The 22484-nt window shown below is 38.2% G+C and overlaps 1 protein-coding gene across 1 annotated transcript in view; it reads right to left on the bottom strand.

Moving 5' to 3' along the window:
- LOC106882964 (uncharacterized) overlaps window positions 1-22484 on the bottom strand; it is a 125642-nt gene that overhangs the window by 8638 nt on the left and 94520 nt on the right. The window contains exons 33-38 of the mRNA XM_089350073.1: window positions 21226-21267; window positions 18897-18932; window positions 12816-12854; window positions 6278-6304; window positions 4607-4657; window positions 2076-2111 (exon numbers count right to left, since the gene is read on the bottom strand). Of these exons, the coding sequence (XP_089206199.1) occupies window positions 2076-2111; window positions 4607-4657; window positions 6278-6304; window positions 12816-12854; window positions 18897-18932; window positions 21226-21267 (231 nt within the window). The remainder of the gene's footprint in view (window positions 1-2075; window positions 2112-4606; window positions 4658-6277; window positions 6305-12815; window positions 12855-18896; window positions 18933-21225; window positions 21268-22484) is intronic.

Genomic DNA, 22484 nt, shown 5'->3' with positions numbered 1-22484 from the left:
ATCGCAAGGACAGTGAATCGCCAAGATAGAGGACTAATGTTCAAATCCCCATAATGACAACGATGACTTATTAAGGTCAGAATAAAATAAATTAGATCGGATCTGTTAACCAGATTACTTTAACTATTAAAATTCTAGAGTTAATCATTTCAGGAATGATTTAGAAGCGGTACTTAAATCTGATTCCAGTAGTATTAGAACAGGTTGATGTAAGATATATTTGATACAGTCTCCCTTAAATGAATGGTACCGCAGATTATTATTACTAACTACATAATGTATAATACATCGTATAAAATAAAGTGTCTTGCCCAGAGATACCACAAACACAAGACCCTTGCAATGCTACTCTTTATCTCTTTTATCAAGGTTTCCTTTTTGACAGCATCATCGTGATGCACGCAGATAGAACTCTTTTTACCCGTATTCTGTCAACTTTGTTGTCCCTAAAGTTTAGTTTTGCCATCTACAACCTATCAAAAACCTAACTGCTATCCACTCAAAATGTTCTTTTTTATGCTAACTATACCATCCTTCACTTGTCCCTAATACTCCCCGACCAAGCATTACCCTCGTGCAGCCAAGACACTTCACGCTAAAGCTGCACTGATTCCATAAATAGTGACCTCAAACAACATCTTCCAATAGAATCATACTAATTTTGATTCCTTCAACAACACAGGCATACGAAGAGTGCTGTACATGAGCAATACACATCTAGACCCTTCGAGGTCACTAATAGAACATTCAAGGTCACTACCATTGAAGACATCTGGTTATTGTACACAAGCATAGCATATTGTACATCAGCATAGCAACGACTGCATCACAAAGACAGGCTGCTTTAGGGCCAGGAAATACTTCGGTCCCAACATCTACCAACCCTGTATAAAGCTCGCAAAGAAGTTCTACGACATCGATGGTGTTGCCACTACACGTTTATCCATCCATCCATCTATCGGTCCGCTCGTCCGTACGTGCATATATACTTGTCGCATCAACAAAAAGGTCACCCGACTAATTGACATGAACTGGTCAACAACACTTAAATCTCAAATCAATAGATATAATCTCTTTTCTTTGCTTTTTCTACTGTTACCACAATTGTCTCTGCACTTCTGATCTAGTTAAAGTACTCTTGATTTATTAGTTTCTCCTCCTCTCATCAACCATATTATGCCCCACCTGCCACTCTCTCTGGGCTTCGCATTAACCGCTACTCATGGACCTTTTTCTGAGATATAGATCAGGTCTCTAAAACTCAGTCTTTGTCTTTGTTATTTTTTCTACTTATAGCTTGAAGATGAATACATACACCCTTGATCTTACCAGGTTTGGATGTCTTGAGAAAACAATGCGTATAGCTTCTTCCAGTGAGGTGGCTAAAAAGTGTGCTGCTCGGGACGGTCCGTGAGTTTGCCGAGCAACCTCGGGCCCTCATACCTATACAGGTTTAAACAGCAGATCAAAAAATACCGCCCCTATAAAAGTGTGGACCTCCCCCTCGTCCACTATCCTAGCTACGCTAGTGGTTTCTTCTAGAGATACTACGGATGTTAAGGATTTCTATACCTCATCCATGCTCAAGTCTCGAACTGTGTTAAGAAGATTCGTTCTGGATTCTCAGCCGTTCTCTTTTGCTTGAGCTATTACTGTATTTTATCGACTCCGGAAGTGATGAAAAGCAAAGTTTACCTAGGCAGGATTCGAATTGTTTCAGCAAGATACTTTGTCTAATGCTGTAAGGACTCTGTTAATCCACCACACACACTAATCTCTAACCAGTAAACAGATATGAGCAATCTGTGGCGACGGATTTGGTGTCTTGCGCATTTACTTACGTCCCTTTAAGTTTTAAGTTCGAATCACTCCGAGATTAACTTTGCCTTTTTACTTAATAAAATAACTACAATTTATGTACAAAGATCGATATGATCGAGACTACACTTATTTCTTTAAATTCGTGACATTATAGTATGTTAAAAATTTAATAAACAAAATATTAATTATATAACTAAAAAAGAAAAGAAAGAAAGTAGAAAACAACAACAACAAAATTAAATCAACTGAATTACTTTCTCGAGTTAAGTCACACGAATCCGCACAAGAATCTGCAAATAGAAATAAAACGAGAATTAAAACAAGAGAGAGAGAGAGGGGGGAGGAGGGAACGAAACTCGACTAAAATATTATATCCAGATAAACAACAAACAAAAACGGAAAAAGAACAAAAACAAAGCTGAATTCTTTAGGAACTTTGAGGTTGAAAGCAAAAAATTGTCTACCACATAACTGTATTTGAGAAAATGATAGTTTATCCTTGTGGATAAAGCTTATTGATAGAAGTGAATTTTCTTCCTTTTCTTGTTTCGTTGGAGAAAAAGTAAAAAAGTAAAGTTCCTTCCCGAGTCACATAGACTCACAAAACCGCTTTCACGGTTTCCATGGCGTACATATTCCCCCACATAGACTCATAGAACCGGTTTCACGGTTTCCATGGCGTACATATTCCCCCACATAGACTCATAGAACCGGTTTCACGGTTTCCATGGCGTACATATTCCCCACATGGATGGGACGTCGGTCCGTTGCAGGGTTATTTATTTTTGCCAATTGAGTGGATTGAAGCAACGTGAAATGAAATGTTTTGCACAAGAATACATAGTGTCGTCCTGTCCAGGAATCGAAACCACGACCTTACGATCATCAGAATTGGAGAAAGACTTATGTAAATTACTGGCGAGAAACAGAATGTTTGTGAACCCACTTCGTTTTTCTCTTGATATATATGTTGTTGTTGTTGGCACCCCGTCGCTTACGACGACGAAGGTTCCAGTTGATCCGATCAACGGAACAGCCTGCTCGTGAAATTAACGTGCAAGTGACTGAGCACTCCACAGACACGTGTACCCTTAACGTAGTTCTCGGGATATTCAGCGTGACACAGTGGGAGAAGGCTGACCCTTTGAATTACAGGCGCAACAGAAACAGAAAGTAAGAGTGAGAGAAAGTTGTGGTTCGCCACCATCCCCTGCCGGAGCCTCGTGGAGCTTTAGGTGTTTTCGCTCAATAAACACTCACAACGCCCGGTCTGGGAATCGAAACCGCGATCCTATGACCGCGAGTCCGCTGCCCTAACCATTGGGCCATTGCGCCTCCACGATATATATATATGTATAAAGGAAGGAAACCAATAAATAAAATTGTCCTTATCCTCAACAGTGGCGAAGATGCAGCCATGGAAGCAGCTGCATGTTAAATCAAATGGTATCTCTCATTCCACTTATCATGCTCTAGCGACTCCTTGGCATCTAAGGAGACCTCATAATGTCGGGGATCAACCGATTCTTCCGGATTTTGCTGAATATGAACTTCTCCTCTCCTCTCCTAATCACGTAGAATTCGTATCTAATGTTCTTGTATACCATACATTTGATAATGGATCCCACCTCCTTCTGATGCAGCGATGCCCTTGTCTATTTGTGGGAGATGTCCTACAGCAGGTAGACTATCTCAGTCCTCCCGCGACAAGGAACCCTCGAGAATGTTTAATGTTTCTTTCCTCTTGACCACGGTTGACACGTCCTCGCCAGAGGCCTCGCGGTCATTCTTGATCCTGAATGCAAAGGATCAAGCTACGATCCCTAAATTGCTGTGATTGATGGCTTGATTCATAAACATGGGAAGCTTTTTCACTTTCAATGCCAGATTCGGACCTGCTGCATTGATACTGTCAATACATCTTAAAGAAAAATAAAAGAAGTTAAATTTATGCTCAAGCTGCGTGACTTATGATCCATAAAATTTGTGTCCAGAAATACATCGACCCCAGTGTTCAGATGGTATCCATTTTATCGAATCCAAAGGATGAAAGGCAAAGTCAAACTCGGCGGAATTTGAACTCAGAACGTAGGAAATGCTGTTAAGTATTTGCCCAGCTTGCTAATGATTCTGCCAGCTCGTTTTGATCGGTTTTTTTTTTTTGAAATATTAAATAGTGGAAAATAGGCAAGATTTATTTATATCTTTAGATCATTTTTGTAAATGCTTCTCACTTACATGATCTTGCAATATAACGTATCGCGTTCACTGTCGCAAAAGTGATTTTCTCATCAATTAACTGTTTCGCAATGTGTAAGTATTACGTTTGCTGTAAATTATAGGCGGTAGCGATTGAGCATTGATCACAAATTCTCCACTCTTCACGTCATCAATATTTCGTCCATTTCAAATTTTTTATAATAAACAATATTATTGTTTTCTATTTGTTCCTAACTATTATTTCTGGACATCAAAGGCAGTGAGCTGGCAGAATCTTTAGTACGCCGGACGAAATGCTGCATTTCGTCCGTCTTTACGTTCTGAGTTCAAATTCTGCCGAGGTGGACTTTGCCTTTCATCCTTTCGAGATCGATTAAAATAAGTACCAGTTGAGCACTGAAGTCGATGTAATCAACATACATACATACATACATACATATATATGTACGTTGTTCATACATACATACACACACACATACATACATACATACATACATACATACATATGTATAAATGTGTATGACCAGAAGTAGTGTATGCAATATTTGTAAACGGAAAAGCTTACTAGAAATCTCCAGGATAAAATTCAACAGCATTGCGTTTTTGTAAGCATTTTCTGCAATAGAAAAATAATAGAAACATGTTATTCTTATTAAGAGGAATGTTGTAACTCTTCCATTCTTTATAATAATAGGAACACTGTAAAGATAATACCAGCGGTGTAGCATTACTCATGTAAATAACACCGAATTCACATTACTGATGTAGCGTTACTGATGTAACACTACTGATGTAACACGATCGAAATAACATTACTGATGTAAATAAAAACCAACTATATAACACAACTGTAAAAGTATGGATACAACAATACTGATGTAACATTATTGATGTAACAGCACCGATGTAATACCACTGATGTATCATCGCCGTATATAACACTGCTGCAATAAATAACACGAGCGATGTAACACTGATGTAACACTACTGACACCATTGTTGTAGCTCTATCAACGTAACCCTACTAATATAACACCACTGATGTGACAGTATCGCTGTGACACTGAAGATGCAACACTACTTATCTAATACCACTGATGCAATACTACAGATGTAACACCGTCGATGTAACAACACCGATGTATCATCAATGATGTAACAGTAATAATGTAAAACCACTGAAGTGACAATGCCGGTGTAATATTACTGGTGTAAACACGTGATGTAACACTTTGTATATGTAACTCTAGCGATGTAATACAACTTACCTAACATCACCGATGTAACGCCAGTGATGTAACACTACTGATGTAACACCACAGATGTGGTATTTAAGGCCTAACAACATTGATTTAACACTACCGAGGAACATAACTAATGTAACACAACCATGGTAACCCTGTTGATAGAATGCAGCCGATATAATAGCAAAAATGTAGCGTCATTGTAATACATGACACCATTAATAGACCGCTATTTATGGAACAGGATTGAAGTAACATAACTGATGTAACTCCTTGATGGAATATCATTCACAGAATATAACTGATATAAGATAATTGTGGTAACAGTATTGACGCTACATCCCTTTTATAACGCAACACTGTTAATGTAATATCACTAACAGAACACTATATAACACTCATGGTGTAACATTATTGATGGAACACCACTGATGTGTAACACCACTGATGTGTAACACCACTGATGTGTAACACCATCTATACAATTTCACTGACCTTAAAACTTTTGATATAACACTGTCGATGAAATACTATCAATCTAACGTCATCGATGTAATGTCATTAATATGGGACCGTCGACATACACCAGTCATAAGCAACATGCAACCCGCAGAATTTTCTGAATGGTACGCCTAACGAAAAGTTACTTTGAATTAATTTAGCAGTGCGATGTGTCTAATAATGAGTCATGTTTCATGCGGCCCGCCTAATAATGAAGTATATCTTATGAAGCCCGCTTTTCGGAAAAGGCTAACTGTGCCTGATAGACATCATTGAGGTTTAATGCTAGTGATAGAATACTGCCGATAAAAACTATTGATGTAAAACCATTGGTTAAAAAATAACCACCAATGGTGCACTTTAGATGGAGCACTTTTGCAAAAATACTCGTTGACTCGAGCCTGTATAATTATGAAAAACATGGTCTCCATTAAACTTGTAATACTTCTATTTTAGTTATATAAACAAAGGAAATGCATAAAAAAACTCACCGTCTTTGTCACTTATGGATTCACTTTCTAATTTGGCATACCATATATGAAAAGAAACATCATGAACAAAATTAGTATTCTTTGGACAATACAGTAGTAATGAATTCAAACTTTAAGGCCTAATATTTAGACTTATGTAAGGGCACTCGATACCAGAATTTTGTTTGATGATCAAATAATTTCTAGCACAGGTACAATGGCTGAGTATAACGACAGAGAAGGAACAGTCAACTAAATCGACAAGAAAAGTTATAAGATAATCTTTTCTACTTTAGGCACAAGGACCGAAATTTTTTGGGAAGGAGCCGGTCGATTAGATCGACACCAGGACGGAACTGGTACTTAATTTATCGACCCCGAAAGGATGAAAGGAAAAGTCGACCTCGGTGGAATTTGAACTTAGAACGTAAAGACAGACGAAATACCAATTTCTTTATTGCTACTGGGGGCTAAACATAGAAATAGACAGAACAACTGATGGGATCAGTAAATCGGTATGATTTTACATAAAATATGACTTTTAATAATTAAATAAAATATAAAAAATCGAATGAAATTAACAATACAGGGACAATACAAATGAAGCGATGATCAGGTCACGCTCCAACCCCACAAGCCCCGATCTATCACTGGTACCTTTTTTGTTCTTTTTTTCCCGTCTATTCACACGGTTCCTTTCACGTACATCACCCGTGCAACATGCTTCCATCTCCTTTGGAACGTACACTCCGATAGACATCTCTTCTCCAGCCACACCTTCCTTTTCAAATGAAAAGTAAAAAAAAATGATCGTAAATTGTGGCCAGAGATAAAGTTGCCTGTCTTAATTCCTTTTATCCTAGTCTTCCATATTGCCTCTTTCGCTATTGCTACAACCGTGAGAAAACAATTTGTTACCTTCGTTTGTTAAAACTCCCGGTGGGTCAATTTTTATAATTGATTCAGTCGACAGTTGTACTCTTCCTTCGCCGGACAACAAGTGCCCACATTTCAGATATCTCCGGACACTGAACAATAGCGTGAGGGACGGTTTGCCTGTCTTCACTGCACCGTGTCTTGCGAGCTTGCCCCAAACGGGCAAGGCACCTCTGTAGCATTGCCAGGTTAAGGACTTTTGGAAGTTGCCCAACGTTCTTAACCCAAATGTACGATGAAACAGGCTGTCTAGTTGAATAAACCCCAGACCTAGAGTCGCCCCTAGGCCATCGTCGCATTCAGACTCTACCAACCCACTATATAAAATCCGTGTGAACCCCCACCGCTGGCGTTGCCCGAGAACCGGAATAGCAAGAGAGCCTTACGGCACTCTTTATGCCATTCACTCTCCTTCGGTCTACGAGAACACCAGGCTTCCTGTTAGCAAAAACTTTTGAACATTTGTTTGGCCAGCGGAGACCACACCCGTTCACTATCCAGGAGAATCCAGAGGTGCCTCAACTTCAACGCATACCTGCGCATCATTAACCGAGGCATCCCTAAACCTCCCTTTAAAGGCTTTTGACAGCAGACAGAGCGTTTCACAAGTGCACGGACAGGGCACGACGGTCAGGTGGTAGGTAATGACCGATGCGATAAATACATTGGCCACCTCCGCCCTCCCTTTCAGGGATACCCACCGCCAAGACCAGGTCTTGACTACTGCAGTCACCCTGCTCAATATCTCCGTCCAGTTCTTCTCTATCTGGAGGCCTGGTTCAAACCAAACTCCCAGCAACTCAACCGGTCCCTCCGTCCAGCGCCCAACAACGCTCTCTGAAGGCATCGACTTGCCAACCCAGGTGCCGAGCTGCAAGCCGACCGACTTTTCCTGGTTAATCTTTGCTCTTGCCACCTCCTCGTAAGCCTCAATAGTCTTACCCACTTCACGTAGGCGTGCTACTGAGGTTATCATTCGCGTGAGCCGTAACAAACTCCTCTAGACCTGGTTCCCTCGGGATGCCACTCAACCTTCGCAGTAGGGGCTCGAGAGCTATCACGTACAAAAGTAATGAGAGCAGACATCCTTGACGAACCGAGCGTCTGATGCAGAACGGCTTCGAAAGGAAAACCGTTCACCCAAACTATCGAGTCAATGTTGTGGAACAAAGCGATAAACCACCTGAGGAATCCAAGACCCAGGCCGAACCGCGCAAGCACAGTCGCCGGGTATCGATGTTCAACCCTATCAAAAGCTTTAGACTGGTCCAAATGTACCAATGCTCCACCTTTGCCAGATTTATTACCAACCCTCTCTATGGTATAGCGAATAAGATGGAGGGTATCCTGAGTGGTTCTGTCTGGGATGGCACATGTCTGTGCCTCCCCCATTATACCATTCGCGACACGCGCCAACCTTTTCGCTAAGACCTTGCCCAAAATCTTCAATTCTGCGTTTAACAGAGTGATGGACCTGAAATTCTCTATAACGTCCCCCTTGTCCGGGTCCTTTCTGATCAACGTCACTACTGATCAACGCACAGATCCGGGGATAAACCCATTCTATTGCCAGTTTGCGTAAACGTCAGCCAGTAGATGTCCGAACAAGTCTGGCATACATTTATACAGCTCATACGGAAGACCATCAAGTCCCGGTGACTTACCCGCTTTACAGTCGGCCAAAGCCTTCATTACCCGAACAGGCGTGATTGGCCCTTCGCAAGACTCCGCAGCCGACCCCGAGAGACACGGCAGACCGGCAAGAAAGTCCTCGAGGGCTCTCTAGCCACCAGGACCACCGTCATCCCCCGAACAGCTGGGCGAAGTACATCCGAAAGGCCTCACATTTTCTCGGGTTCGTTTACCAAGACACCATTTTGATTCATCAAAGACCGAATAATGGAACTATTTCATTGCCTAGCTTCCACCACTCGGGACCATCCAGCGGCCTTGATTCCTTCACTTCCCATCGCACGTAACTTAGCTCTGGCAATAATTCCCATGTGTTGGGCTTCAAGATGTTGGTTTAACTCCAATCCTTTCACCCTCGCTTTGTCCGCATTACCAGTCTTCCAGGCTTCTTCTAGTTCCTTAATTAGACCATCTCCTATTCTACGTCCCTTCTTAGCTAAACTTATGCTAAACCTAATAGACTCATAATTGATGGCTCTTTTTAGGGCGCACCACCATTTGTTATTAATGATGGTACCTGTCAATGCCCTCTGTATTAACATCTCGATCCGCTTTCTGTACTCCTCAATCGCCAAAAGGGACGTAATGAGTTTCCAGTATCCAGATCCCTGACTATGCAACTTATCTACCGTCAGTTTACAGGTAACCATCTTATGGTCACTGTAGCTGACTAGATAAAACTGGACACTGAGCTATGGACTTATCTATTTCTCTAATTAAAATCCTATCTAGATATGTTCTGGAAGACCCGTCACTATTTGACCACGTCCACTATGGAGTGTTCGGGTGTTCCAACCTATATGGATCTGTTAGCTGAAAGTGACTTAGCAGATCCCGTAAGCCTGGGTTACATTTTCTGTTCATGTTCGAGCCAACACAATCTGCGTGTGCGTTACATATTGTGTTAAAGTCTCCTAACAATACTGGTGAATGCGACGTGGCCAGAAACTTGCCCAGGTCACGAAAATATTCACTTTGCTTACTCATAATGTTGCGTGCATAAATAGCGACTAGCATGATTATCTTGCCACAACGGAATGTGAGGTCAAGAACGACCAACCTGCCTTTTGGGTCAGAAAAAAACAACCTTTTCTCGGCTACCCGGTTTCTTTTTGTAGGACCAACAACCCATCCCCACCTCCCGCCCGACTCGGAGAAAAGTATTTCTCATAATTGTTCAGGAGGAGGAGCAGATCTCTTGGCCCCTTTACCCGGGTTTCCGTTGCAACAATCACATCCAATTTTCTTGACCTGATGTCATTTAGGAAGCGTCCTTGCTTCCAGCAAGACATCAGGCCACAAACATTTACACAACCAATGTGAATAGACATGACTTACTTGTCGTGTGTGTGTGTGTGTGTATGCACGCGTGTCTGTGTTCATCCTCTACCACCGCTTGGCAATTGGTGTTGGAGTGTTTCCATCCCCTACTTAGCAGACTTTAAAATAGGAGGCGGGTCGGGGGGGGGGCAATTTTTTCGATTAAACCCTTAATTGTGGTGCCCCAGCATGGTCAGTAATCAATAACTGAAACCAGTAGAAGATATATATCAACTCAACCATTTGAAGCTTTCTCAGAAACAGCTGTATCCGTGCCATTTTGTAGAATTAGAAGAAATAACATAAAACCTTTCTAATAATAAAATCGACATGAAATAATGTATCATAAGCAATATAAGATAATGCAGAAACAGAATCTGTAGAGCGTCGAACGAAATGCCTGAGAGTATTTAGTTACAGCTGTTTACGTAGTCATCTTAAACTCCGACGGATTATCGAAAGTAAGCACCGGCAAAGTTTAGGTGTGGGGGGAGGTGTTGATTAAATCAGTTATACCCTAACTAAAAGAAAGGTAGCCTTTGACCTAGATTATAAATCAATATTAATCATTAGCTTACAAAAGCGTCAAAACTTTTACCTATTTTAACAACCATTATTAGTTCTTGCCTCTAACAGCGAGCTGGCGGAATCGTTAGCACTCTGGACGAAACATTCAGGTAATCTCGTTTACGTTCTGAGTTCATATTTCACCGAGGTCGACTTACCTTTTAAGGCGGGGAACTAGCAGAATCGTTAGCACGCTGGGCAAAATGCTTAGCGGCATTTCATCCGTCTCTACGTTATGAGTTCAAATTCCATCGAGGTGGATTGATAAAATATGTACCAGTTGAGCATTGGAGTCGATGCAATCGACTTACCCCTCCCCGAAATTGCTGTCCTTGTGCCAAAATTTGAAACCAATATTAGTTCTTGCTTTAAAACGGTGAGCTGGCAGAATCGTTAACACTCCAGGCAAAACACTTAACGGCATTTCGTCTGTCTTTATGTTCTGAGTTCATATTCCGCTGAAGTCGACTTTGCCTTTTATTACTGGCCGTGTGCCAAAATTTAAAACCAATATTAGTTCTTTCCTTACAAAGACAATAACGTTGCATATTAACTGGAAGAAGCAATGCAAAATTGAAATTATAGACGTGCCCTAAAGGTTTTGAAAGTCTAACTTAAATAAATCGGATAATACCGAAAATAAATGTGCTTTGCCACTACATGGGTCAGTAGTTTGAAGCCCCAGCTTGGGCGTCTCCTACTATTGGCTCAGGTCTGTTAATGCCTTGATCTCTCACCTCTGTCGAATTCCACACTAAGCACTTTGCATGATCCATTCTTTTCACAATTCTAGCACTCCCTCATTGGCCCAGTTTATTCTGCACACACACATACACGCGCGCGCGCGCGTACGTATAAATGTTTCATTAAATACTCGACTACGTTCAAGTTTTAGGAATTCTGCTGTTTCAAACCAATTGTAAAAAGCTAATAAAGAATACATGAAAAATATAAACTTAATAAAGAGATAATGACGAAATAATTATTTTCCTTGTAATAACTGTCCACTAGGGCACAACACTAAATGCAGGCATGACAAAATTGCTAAGAAGTTTGCTTCACCATCATAGGACGTGAGTTCAAGAAAACTGCGTGACACTACGGGCAAAGCTTTTCTACTTTTAATTTCAGTTCGACCCAAACCTTGTGAATGAGTGAATAGTCAGGGACTGGTAACCTGTCAGATGTTGGCATTGTACATGTAGTTCAAAGGTCCACCCTTATTGCACACTGCCACGCTGATACCTCTCAAGAATTACGTTGATATTAGAAGTATGTGTGGAATATACTGCTCCTTACCCACTAAGTTCAATAGATAGGCAGTTCAGTTAACCAAACAACTGCAATACTCATCAACGAACCCAACGATATATCTAAAAAGACACAAACTCTGCTTGTTACTAATCCGAGTGATCATTAAAGAAATTTCTTTAATTTGGGACAATTTGATTTCTTTAAAGAACAAATAGACACATTGACTATATATTGTAAAGAAAATAGCTATGAACTTTTCTGTCTTTACATTTGCGAAACACACAATTAAAGTTCACCCACCAAGGTACCTCCAAATCCTAAATCTTACAATCTGCAATGAAATATCTTAGTAATCTCACATGTATAACGCTATCTCAGATACATTACAAAATCTATGATAGACGTTCATGGCCTCGACACAGCTCATTGATAGCGTAAGAATATTTCGGCTACCCATGAAGATATTCCTCACTAAATATTTTTCTTATTCCACACTTTCCAGAACTGCAACCATCTAAAACTGTGCCTCGGCCCGAGTGTTATCTGCAGTTATGAACCTACATATGTTCAAGGTAAACATTAGCCTTATTGACTTCATTCCCCACATTTTTGTCTGTTTATCTGTTTGTCTGTCTGTCAGTCTCTGTCTCACTTTTTGTCTGTCTGTCTTTCTCCCCTCTCTCGTTTTCTTTCTCAAGCACACACAGATACATTATATAAGACTACCATATGATGTGTGCGTGTGTGTGTGTGTGTGTGTGTGTGTGCGCGCACACGCGTATCAACTTACCCTCTGAAACAGCAGCAGCAGCAGCAGCAGCAGTTATATCTAGAATTGAAAAAGAATTACATTATAAGTTAGTTGTTAAAACAAAGATATAATAACAAATAAGAAATATTCCGTTAATAATGGTAACAGAATCGGTAGAGTATCACAATAAATACAGCGGACAATTTTATTTTATTTATTTATTTTAGCAAGCCTTTTTACGTTCTGAGTTCCTGCTCCACCGGAATCAATTTTGCATTTCATCTTTTTGGATATTAAAATTATAAAAAGTAAATTAATAGAACCAACGGACTTTAACCTTTAACGGAAACAGATATTTTCGTAGACAAATATATATTATTGCAATAAGTTATGACTACAATAAGGAATCAGTTCCTGATTGAAAATATTTTACTTCAATTGCACCATTTATGTCATGAGAAAAAAAAAATACTACAATCACAATTCCTATTCGTCACTATTGGTGTTTCGTGGCCACGTCACAAAAGACAGCACTATTTTATTTTGCTAGGTCAATAATCTTTTTTTCCTTTCTGCTCAAGGACTGAATTTTTTTAGAGAAGAAGGCCAGTCCATTACATCAACTTCAGCACTCAACTGCTACTTACTTTATCGACCCGGAAAGGATGAAATACAAAATCGATCTCACCGGAATTTGAACCAGAACGTAACGCCGGAAAGAAATGCCACTAAGCATTTTGTCCGATGCTCTAACAACTCTGCCAATTTGGTCGATAAATTAGCATTAATAACTGAGTTCTAGAGGAAATTTCTTGTATTAAAGTCTGGTTTGAGTTTAAATACTGAAAAATTTCCGTGGTAAATTCAGACATTCATAACCCTTTTGTTTTAAAAAATGCATCAATAATATGATGGAGTTGCTTTATTCTACTGCTGTTGATAACGCTGCTAAAAATTAAGTTCTGAGTTGATGGAGTCAGGACCTTCAACCTAGTTCTTCATTGTTTGTCTGAGTATGCATAATTGATGTGAAGGAATGAAAATTCTGTATTGGTTAGTGTTTATCTTTTACCTTTTACTTGTTTCAGTCATTAGACTGTGGCCATGCTGGGGCATCGCCTTGAAGAATTTTTAATCGAATGAATCGATCCTAATACTTTTTTAAAGCCTGGTACTTATTCAATCGATCTCTTTTGTCGAACCGCTGGTAACAGAGACGTAAACACACCAATACCGGTTGTAAACAGTGGTGGGGTAGACAAACACAGACACACACACACACAACAATGAGATCTTCAGTTCAGTCCCACTGTGTCATATCTTGGGCAAGTGTTTTTATTATAAACTCGTGTGCACCAAAGCCTTGTGAGTGGATTTGGTACACGAAACTCGTCGTGTATACATATATATGTATGTACACACACACACACACACACACACACACACAGACACAGACACACACACATATGTAAATATATATATATATATATATATATATATATATATATATATATATATATATATGGGTAACATATGGTGTAATTATAAACAGAAATTTTAGTCATTTCTTCGCAGACTGAAAAAATGATATATAAAGGTTAGACCAGAGATATTCAATTTAACTATGGGGTCGACAGACTCTTCACAGGTAACGAACCTAGTAGGGATGTACATTTTATTCTGCCCGTATAAAGAACTTCCTGAAATAGGAGGGGTCTATACAGGGATGATACTATTTTCCCCCTGTTTAACCCCTCAAATGGGGACACAGGAAAATCTAGTAAAAATGTTTTAGGTTCATTAAAAACACAGGACTTCAAATATCAATAGAAGAGGAGCATAACTCAGGTAACTTTCTTGATGTTAATTTAGATTTAAATACAGGTATATACAGGCCATACCATACATCCAATACGAACCTTAGACGCATTCATAAAAATAGCAATCACTCAAAAAGTATAACCTAATCTACAGTAGAAAATATAACAATCCGCATTACTAACCTCTCAAGCGAACGAAGAAGTATTTAAACTAAATGAGGACTTTCATAATTTAGCATTAGAGAAGGTGGGATTTAGAGAAAAATTAAAATTCTTTAGTAGTAGTAATAATAAAAATAAGTAATGGGATGGACCATCCCGACAATAATCAAAATAGTATGCATAATATGAAGAACACCACTAACCAAAAAGAACGGATAGTAGGAAGAGTTAAAAATAGGAAGTCTGTGCAATTAGAATATAACAACAGAGTACCTAGAAACAAAAAGAAGAGTAGAAATTTACATGAATCTGTGCCAAATAAAGAACAGAGTGGCTTAAATATGAATGGACCTACTAAGAAGTCCTATTCAAATAGGGGAGGTAAACAATACATAAGCTCTGTAAATAATACGATACAAATAACTGACACATATAACATATAATGACAAATATAAAAGCAAACAAACCCAATGTCGTAATAAGAACCAAATAAATAGATTACACACTTTTACAAAAAGTTTAGGTCGAAATAGAAATATATACCTCAATAACATAAATACCTCTAGTTGTATCGAATTGTATATAATTCCTTTTGGAAAACAAATTATTTCTAATATACCAAAATTGTTTTATATGGCATTGACCAAACATTTTCCAAAAGACAGTAAATACTATAGAATTTTAATAACATAGATTAACTTTTCCTAAAAGCAAAAATTTATCACAATTTATAGCAACACACAACACTAGTAAATTTAACAGTTTCCATATGAACAATAGCAATAATAGTAGCCCGAATTATAATTATAGATCAATAAATATCAACAATGTCAACATGAGCGAACAAACCATAAGTAACAGAATTAGGTATCAGGATAGGAACTCTGGTTTGACAACCAATAAAATAGAAAAGACCCGAGTGAACTCCCCCATTCGCCTGGAAGAAAAAGATGTGAATCCTAAAAGCAGAGCACTCAGAATGCTGTCTATGTGCAAAAGACTAATAGCTTAGAAGATAGGCAGAAAAATATAGAAATTACATCTTGAGAACGTGAAGCGGATACTGTTAATAGAAGTAGTAGAACTATTAAATGCTATTGTGCAAGGAACAGGGTCTGACCGCTTAACTCTAATTGTAGGCATAAAAATATCGTATACAGATGTAAGATTACCTCAGAGAATAGTGAGTATTTTATATATAGAAGCTAACTCATGTTATATTAAGCAAAGAATTGCCAATCATTTAAGTTTGTTTAGAAATAGGAACACAATGAATGCTACCAGCCTTGGTAAGCTAATTTGGGCACTAACAAGTAGTAAAAAAGTATTTTCCATTCCTTGAGAAATAATTAGTAAGGCAAAACCATATAGAATAGTGATAATATATGTGACTTTTGTGCAGAAGAAATGTGCTAAATGTTCACTTCTAAATTTACTCTTATAAACACTAGAATAGAACATGCTACGAGATGTCCACACTGGACAAAATATACATTTAAACGATTTAAATAAAAATAACTTACCATCTATAGTAATTATACTAGTTAAAATAATGATTGTGATAATTAATGATATTCATGTAAATACTACTAGTAAATATAATAATAATAATAATAATAATAATAATAATAAAAATAATAATAATAATAATAATAATAACAATGATATTAACTGAATAATGTACTCCATACAGTAAAATGTAAACAAAACTTCTACAATTAACTGTAATATCAATGAACATTTTAGAACCACGATTCAACTGTAATAGCAGTAGAGGTGATTAGTATTCAATTCGATTCAGAAAGTAACGCTATAACCTCAAACTGAATATCAACGCAGGAAACTTGTGTGAATTAGTTCACTTTGAAAACGTCGTAAGTGATGAACCCTTGATGAAATTACAGCGATTACGATGCATAATGACATACAAAGAAATGAGCTGTTGCAGTAGAAACATATGTTGGTCATTTTTATTTTATATGCTGTAGAAAACGTTTTATTAAAAAAGTTTTGGATGTGAATAAATCTCCATTCTCCTCTTGGTTTTCAAGTATATATATATATATATATATATATATATATATATATATATATATATATATATATATATATATATATATATATATATATATATATATATATATATATATATATATATATATATATATATATATATATATATATATATATATATATATATATATATATATATATATATATATATATATATATATATATATATATATATATATATATATATACATATATATAGGCGCAGGTGTGGCTGTGTGGTAAGAAGCTTGCTCCCTAACCACATGGTCCCGGGTTCAGTCCCATTGCGTGACACCTTGGGCAAGTGTCTTCTACAATAGCCTCGAGCCGACCAAAGCTTTGTGAGTGGATTTGGTAGATGGAAACTGAAAGAAGCCCGTCGTATATATATATGTGTATATATGTGTATGTTTGTGTTTCTGTGTTTGTCCCCCCCCCCCCACCATCGCTTGACAGCCGATGTTGGTGTTTTTATGTCCCCGTAACTTTGCGGTTCGGCAAAAGAAACCGATAGAATAAGTACTTGGCTTGCAAAGAATAAGTCCTGAGGGTCGATTCGTTCGTCTAATAGGTAGTGCTCTAGCATGGCCGCAGTCAAATGACTGAAACAAGTAGAAGAGTAAAAGAGTGAAAGAATATATATATAGATTGTGTGTATGTGTGTGGAAAATCAAAAGAACATTTTTTTCTTGACTTGGGCGTCTTTTTTCGATAGATTTGCTTCGTCAGAGTTGACTTACAGCAATGAAAAGACAATTACCAGAGGAGGAGGAGGAAGAAGAAGAAGAAGAAGAAGAAGAAGAAGAAGAAGAAGAAGAAGAAGAAGAAGAAGAACAACAACAACAACAACAAATCATTAACGACCACGACAACGGCAGTGACAATAACAACAACACCTGATAACTGAACAGTCAAGTATCCCGATTCGATTATCTACAAGCCGCCTTTTCACTTTCGACTTTTCCAGTACTGTATTGTATATTTTAAAAATTATTTTCATAATTTGTATGTATCTATTTTATTATAAATGCAAAACACCACCACGAAGGAATCGACATAAGCTTAAATAATAAACTGAGATAGGTGAACCGCGATAGGTGAACCGCGATAGGTGAACCGCGATATGACGAAGTTTTACTGTACCATTATATAACGATGCTCTAAGGCGGCGAGCTGGCAGAATAGTTAGCACGCTGGACGAAATGCTTAGCGGTATTTCGCACGTCGCTACGTTCTGATTTCAAATTCCACCCAGGTCGACTTTGCCTTTTATCCTTTCGGGGTCGATAATTTGCCAAGAAAATACCTACTTCATCCGTTACAGTGCTCTTCTTCATCTAGAAAATTAAGTACCAGTAAAACACTGGGGTCGATGTAATCGACTAGTCCCATCCCTAAAAATTTCAGACCTTGTGTCTATAGTAGAAAGGATTATACAACGGTGCTCCGAGCTGGCAGCATCGTTAGCACGCGTAACAAAATGCTTAGTGGTATTTCGCGCGTTTTTGTTCTAAGTTCAAATTCTTCCAATATCGACTTTCCTCTTTGGTGTCAATAAAACAAGTACCAGTTGAGCACTGGGGTTTATATAATCGACTTATCCTCTCCCCTAAATTTCAGGCCTTGCATCTAGAGCAGAAAAGATTACATAGTTAGAACTAAGTAGAGCTAGAGAACGAATGCATTATTCTGAAGTTTTACGCCAGTATAATAATTAATTAACCTCACAATGACTCTTGAGACATTCACCCAATGATGAATATGAGACTTCCATTTACCATCAACTCCGATCTCTGCTTCACATAATGAACGACATGTTACCGCGTTGTAACTTCTCAATCAGAAATAATTTCAGCGTTTGTAAGAAACAGGCAACTGTTATCTCTCTAGAAAGATGGCTACGTACATGGAAAGCATTGTAGAATGTCTTGATCTCAGGAAACAGTGAAAGAGTCGTTGAAGAACAAAAACATTCGTGTCTAATGGCGTAACTATCGGTATCTTTACGATAAGGTCATCTTTTGTTAATATAAGGTAATTAAGATCATGATTTTGTATGAAAAGTATAGATAAAACATTAACTTACTCTCTGTTTTTGCTGCTCCAGAAGTGTTGGTAATACCTAGAAATGGAAGAAATAAAACAAGTTAATTCTGAAAATGAAGATAGTTGTTTTTATTTTTTCATCTTTTAGTCAGTAGGGAGGACTCTTAAAAGTCCTCTGATACTGATGGGAAGATGGGAGGAAAGAAGGTATCCTTAAACAGGAATCCTGGCTCGAATGCTTGCCACAGAATGGATTATGTTAAAGGCAGCCAAAGTATCAGGTGATGGTGTTAAACTAAACCGAGCAATGGATTAAATCTGGCATCCAATTAGATCACAGTTTGTATCTTGTTCCAATCGTGGATATATCAGTGCCCGGATGTAGCGTGTCTCGAGAATACTCTTAGTTGTTCTCTATCTCTATGCTTTTAGTCCCTATCTCTACCTCCGTTTTTGCTATACGCTTCACTTAGAACCTCTCAGAGCCTATGTTTAGCAGAAGGATGTTTCTGTTTCCATACTTTCTTACGCCAAGATTCCGAAGTGTCTGTACTCTGAACTCCGAATTCACTAATCTATGTTGAGCAGTACATTCTTCACCAAGAAAAGACGCATTATTCCCAATCCTCTATATATTCTGTATCATTTCTTAGTAACGACGAAGACTGTTTGGCACACAGAAACAGAGTAGCACGCGATCGGATGGCTGGTTATTTTTCTGGAGTTAATTTGAAAATGATTTAGCAGTTTGCGACACAAAACTCCGACTTGATTCTTCGTATTCCTCGTTCCATTTCTATAGACTTCATACATGTCGAAGTACCTAACTATCATGGTGTTTCCCAACATGTCCATGAAAATCCTCAACCATAGTAATGTATTCGTTATCATGCATGATCAAGATATTCTGAAAGAAGACCTCACAAAAGCGGCCCTTTTGTTCATCTGTCAATTCTGATTGTAGCATATATTTCAAAGTCATGTTGTTTATGACTATTCTAAGCTTAATTATTCTACCACTTACTTATAACTACCTTATCTCATTATTTGCCAAGAAAATACCTACTTCATCCGTTACAGTGCCCTTCTTCATCTAGAAAAAATTGTACCTGTCCATTCTCAGAAACTATGTTGGTTGTTCCATCTTTATAATCTAACTACTAGGCCACGCGCTTTCATATGTGTATCTGTATCTGTCTGTGTTTGCGCGCGCGCGCGTATGTATGCACACGCGTGCATGTGTGTGCAGGTCGGGTAATATCTATGCAATCAGCCTTTACATGAAGAAAGATATACTCTTTATAAGTTCCTGTCTCTTAAAATCAACAACTTCAACAGTAAACTGGGAATGGTCAACAATGATATTCGTCAAACTTTTATCCTGTAAATTACAATGGAGCATCAGTGCTGCCGTTTTTAAATAGTTTCACGACATTGGAATCTAATCATTCTGCGGTTTGAGTCAATTCAATATTGTAGACGTCTATGTATATATCTCTAAATTTCTTCTTTTGAAAGTATTGCATTTCAAAAGAGAATTCACTGAAATTAGGGATCTAGATACCAGAATAATACTGAACTCTAAGGCGCAATGATGCTTAGTGGATGAAAAAGATTTCGCCATTACAATTATCGATATTAGACCAGAGTGTTGGTTTAACATTAAGATTCTGGTTTTCCTTTCCATAAAGAACTATATGTTATGACTATTGTATAACAATTCAATGAAAGTTACTTTTAGCGGATATAAGAAATATGTATTTTGAACATGTTACTCAACAACATGGCAATAATTAAATAGATTGATTTGTAGAATAGTCAATTCGTAGTGCTTTTCTGAATGCGTAGAGATAAAAATCTTAGTGTAACAAATTGCTTACACGGTAATGCAAAACATTTATGTCTATTAAAAGAAAAAAAGGATGCATTTCATTTTGAATTATGAACCGTGGAGTGTCATTGCTTTTGGAAATGCTAAAGGTTTGTTGAGTCATCGAAATACTGTTCTATCTGCGCATGTAACTATCGGTTGTTTTTTCAGGACATGGTCTTATTCACATCTCAGTCACGATAATTTGAAGTTCACAGACATACATACAACATCCATCCATCCATCCATCCATCCATCCATCCATCCACCCATACATGCATCCATCCATCCATAAATACATGCATACTTGCACATGCACGCGCACACATGCACACACACACACACGCACATACCACACACACACACACACACACACACACACACATACGCACACGCACACCACACACCTACGCTTACCCACGCTTACCCACGCGCACCCTCGTGCGCGCGCGCACACACACACATACGCACACACAGACATGTATATCAAAGGACTTACCGCTTTCAGCTGCAACAGTATCAACTTCACCTTTGAAAGAATCTAGAATTGGAGGAAATAGCTTAAGTCACTTCAGAGAATAAATACAATTTATAATAATTTATATAAAGTATTTCTTTGATGACTTTGAGAGATAGAAACCATAGAGCTGCCAGGTCACTGTACATTTTAATTTCAAAGAATTCAGGCTCTTGATTAATTCGATTGTATTCCGAACAAAAAATTGCGGCCTTTCGTTCATCATTACGGATCATTGCCTTAAACAACATTTTTTTCTTTCTTTTGAATCAATATTAGCTTAGAATGAGATGAATCTTTTGTATATTTTATAATTCAGTATGAATTATTGTCTTACAAATATAAGAATATTTTGTAAATGCTAGAAATCAATATTAATCATTACCTTACAAAGCATAGATATTTTGCGTATTAACTTTTAGCTTACACAAACAGGAATAGTTTTGTCTACACCAGAAATCAAGATTAGAATTGGCTACACGAAGAAAATAATCTTGATGTTCTTGAAGATGCAGAGGCCATATAGAATTGAGACTATGAAACTATGAGGGTACAAAAAGATGTACCTTAAATTCGTCGTCGTCGTTGGCACTCCGTCGCTTACGACGTCGAGGGTTCGAGTTGATCCGATCAACGGAACAATCTGCTCGTGAAATTAACGTGCAAGTGGCTGAGCACTCCACAGACACGTGTACCCTTAACGTAGTTCTCGGGGATATTCAGCGTGACACAGTGTGACAAAGCTGACCCTTTGAATTACAGGCACAACAGAAACAGGAAGAAAGAGTGAGATAAAGTTGTGGTGAAAGAGTACAGCAGGGTTCGCCACCATCCACTGCCGGAGCCTCGTGGGGCTTTAGGTGTTTTCGCTCAATAAACACTCACAATGCCCGGTCTGGGAATCGAAACCGCGATCCTATGACCGCGAGTCCGCTGCCCTAACCACTGGTTCATTGCGCCTCCACGTACCTTAAACTATTCAGTTACTATTGACAATATAAATTACCAGATATGCTCGAGTAGTGATGAAAGTAACGTCATAGTGATGTGGTCCTGTGTTCTACTGTGCGTTATTTCTGGAAAGTGTCTTCTGTAGGCTGTGTTTGATCAATGCCTTGAATATTTACCTTTTTTCTATAACGTCTTCCAGTTGTGCTAGAAATTCCGATTCTTATATATAGAGATACCCTTCGAAATCCGAATTATATGAAAATTGTACTGTTTCATGAATATCTATACTG

This window comes from Octopus bimaculoides, chromosome 4 (assembly GCF_046866305.1).
Source record: "Octopus bimaculoides isolate indiv1 chromosome 4, ASM4686630v1, whole genome shotgun sequence".
In the NCBI taxonomy this organism is placed as follows: domain Eukaryota; kingdom Metazoa; phylum Mollusca; class Cephalopoda; order Octopoda; family Octopodidae; genus Octopus; species Octopus bimaculoides.
Note: the sequence above shows the minus strand (reverse complement) of the source record. Positions and strands in the feature narration are given on the sequence as shown.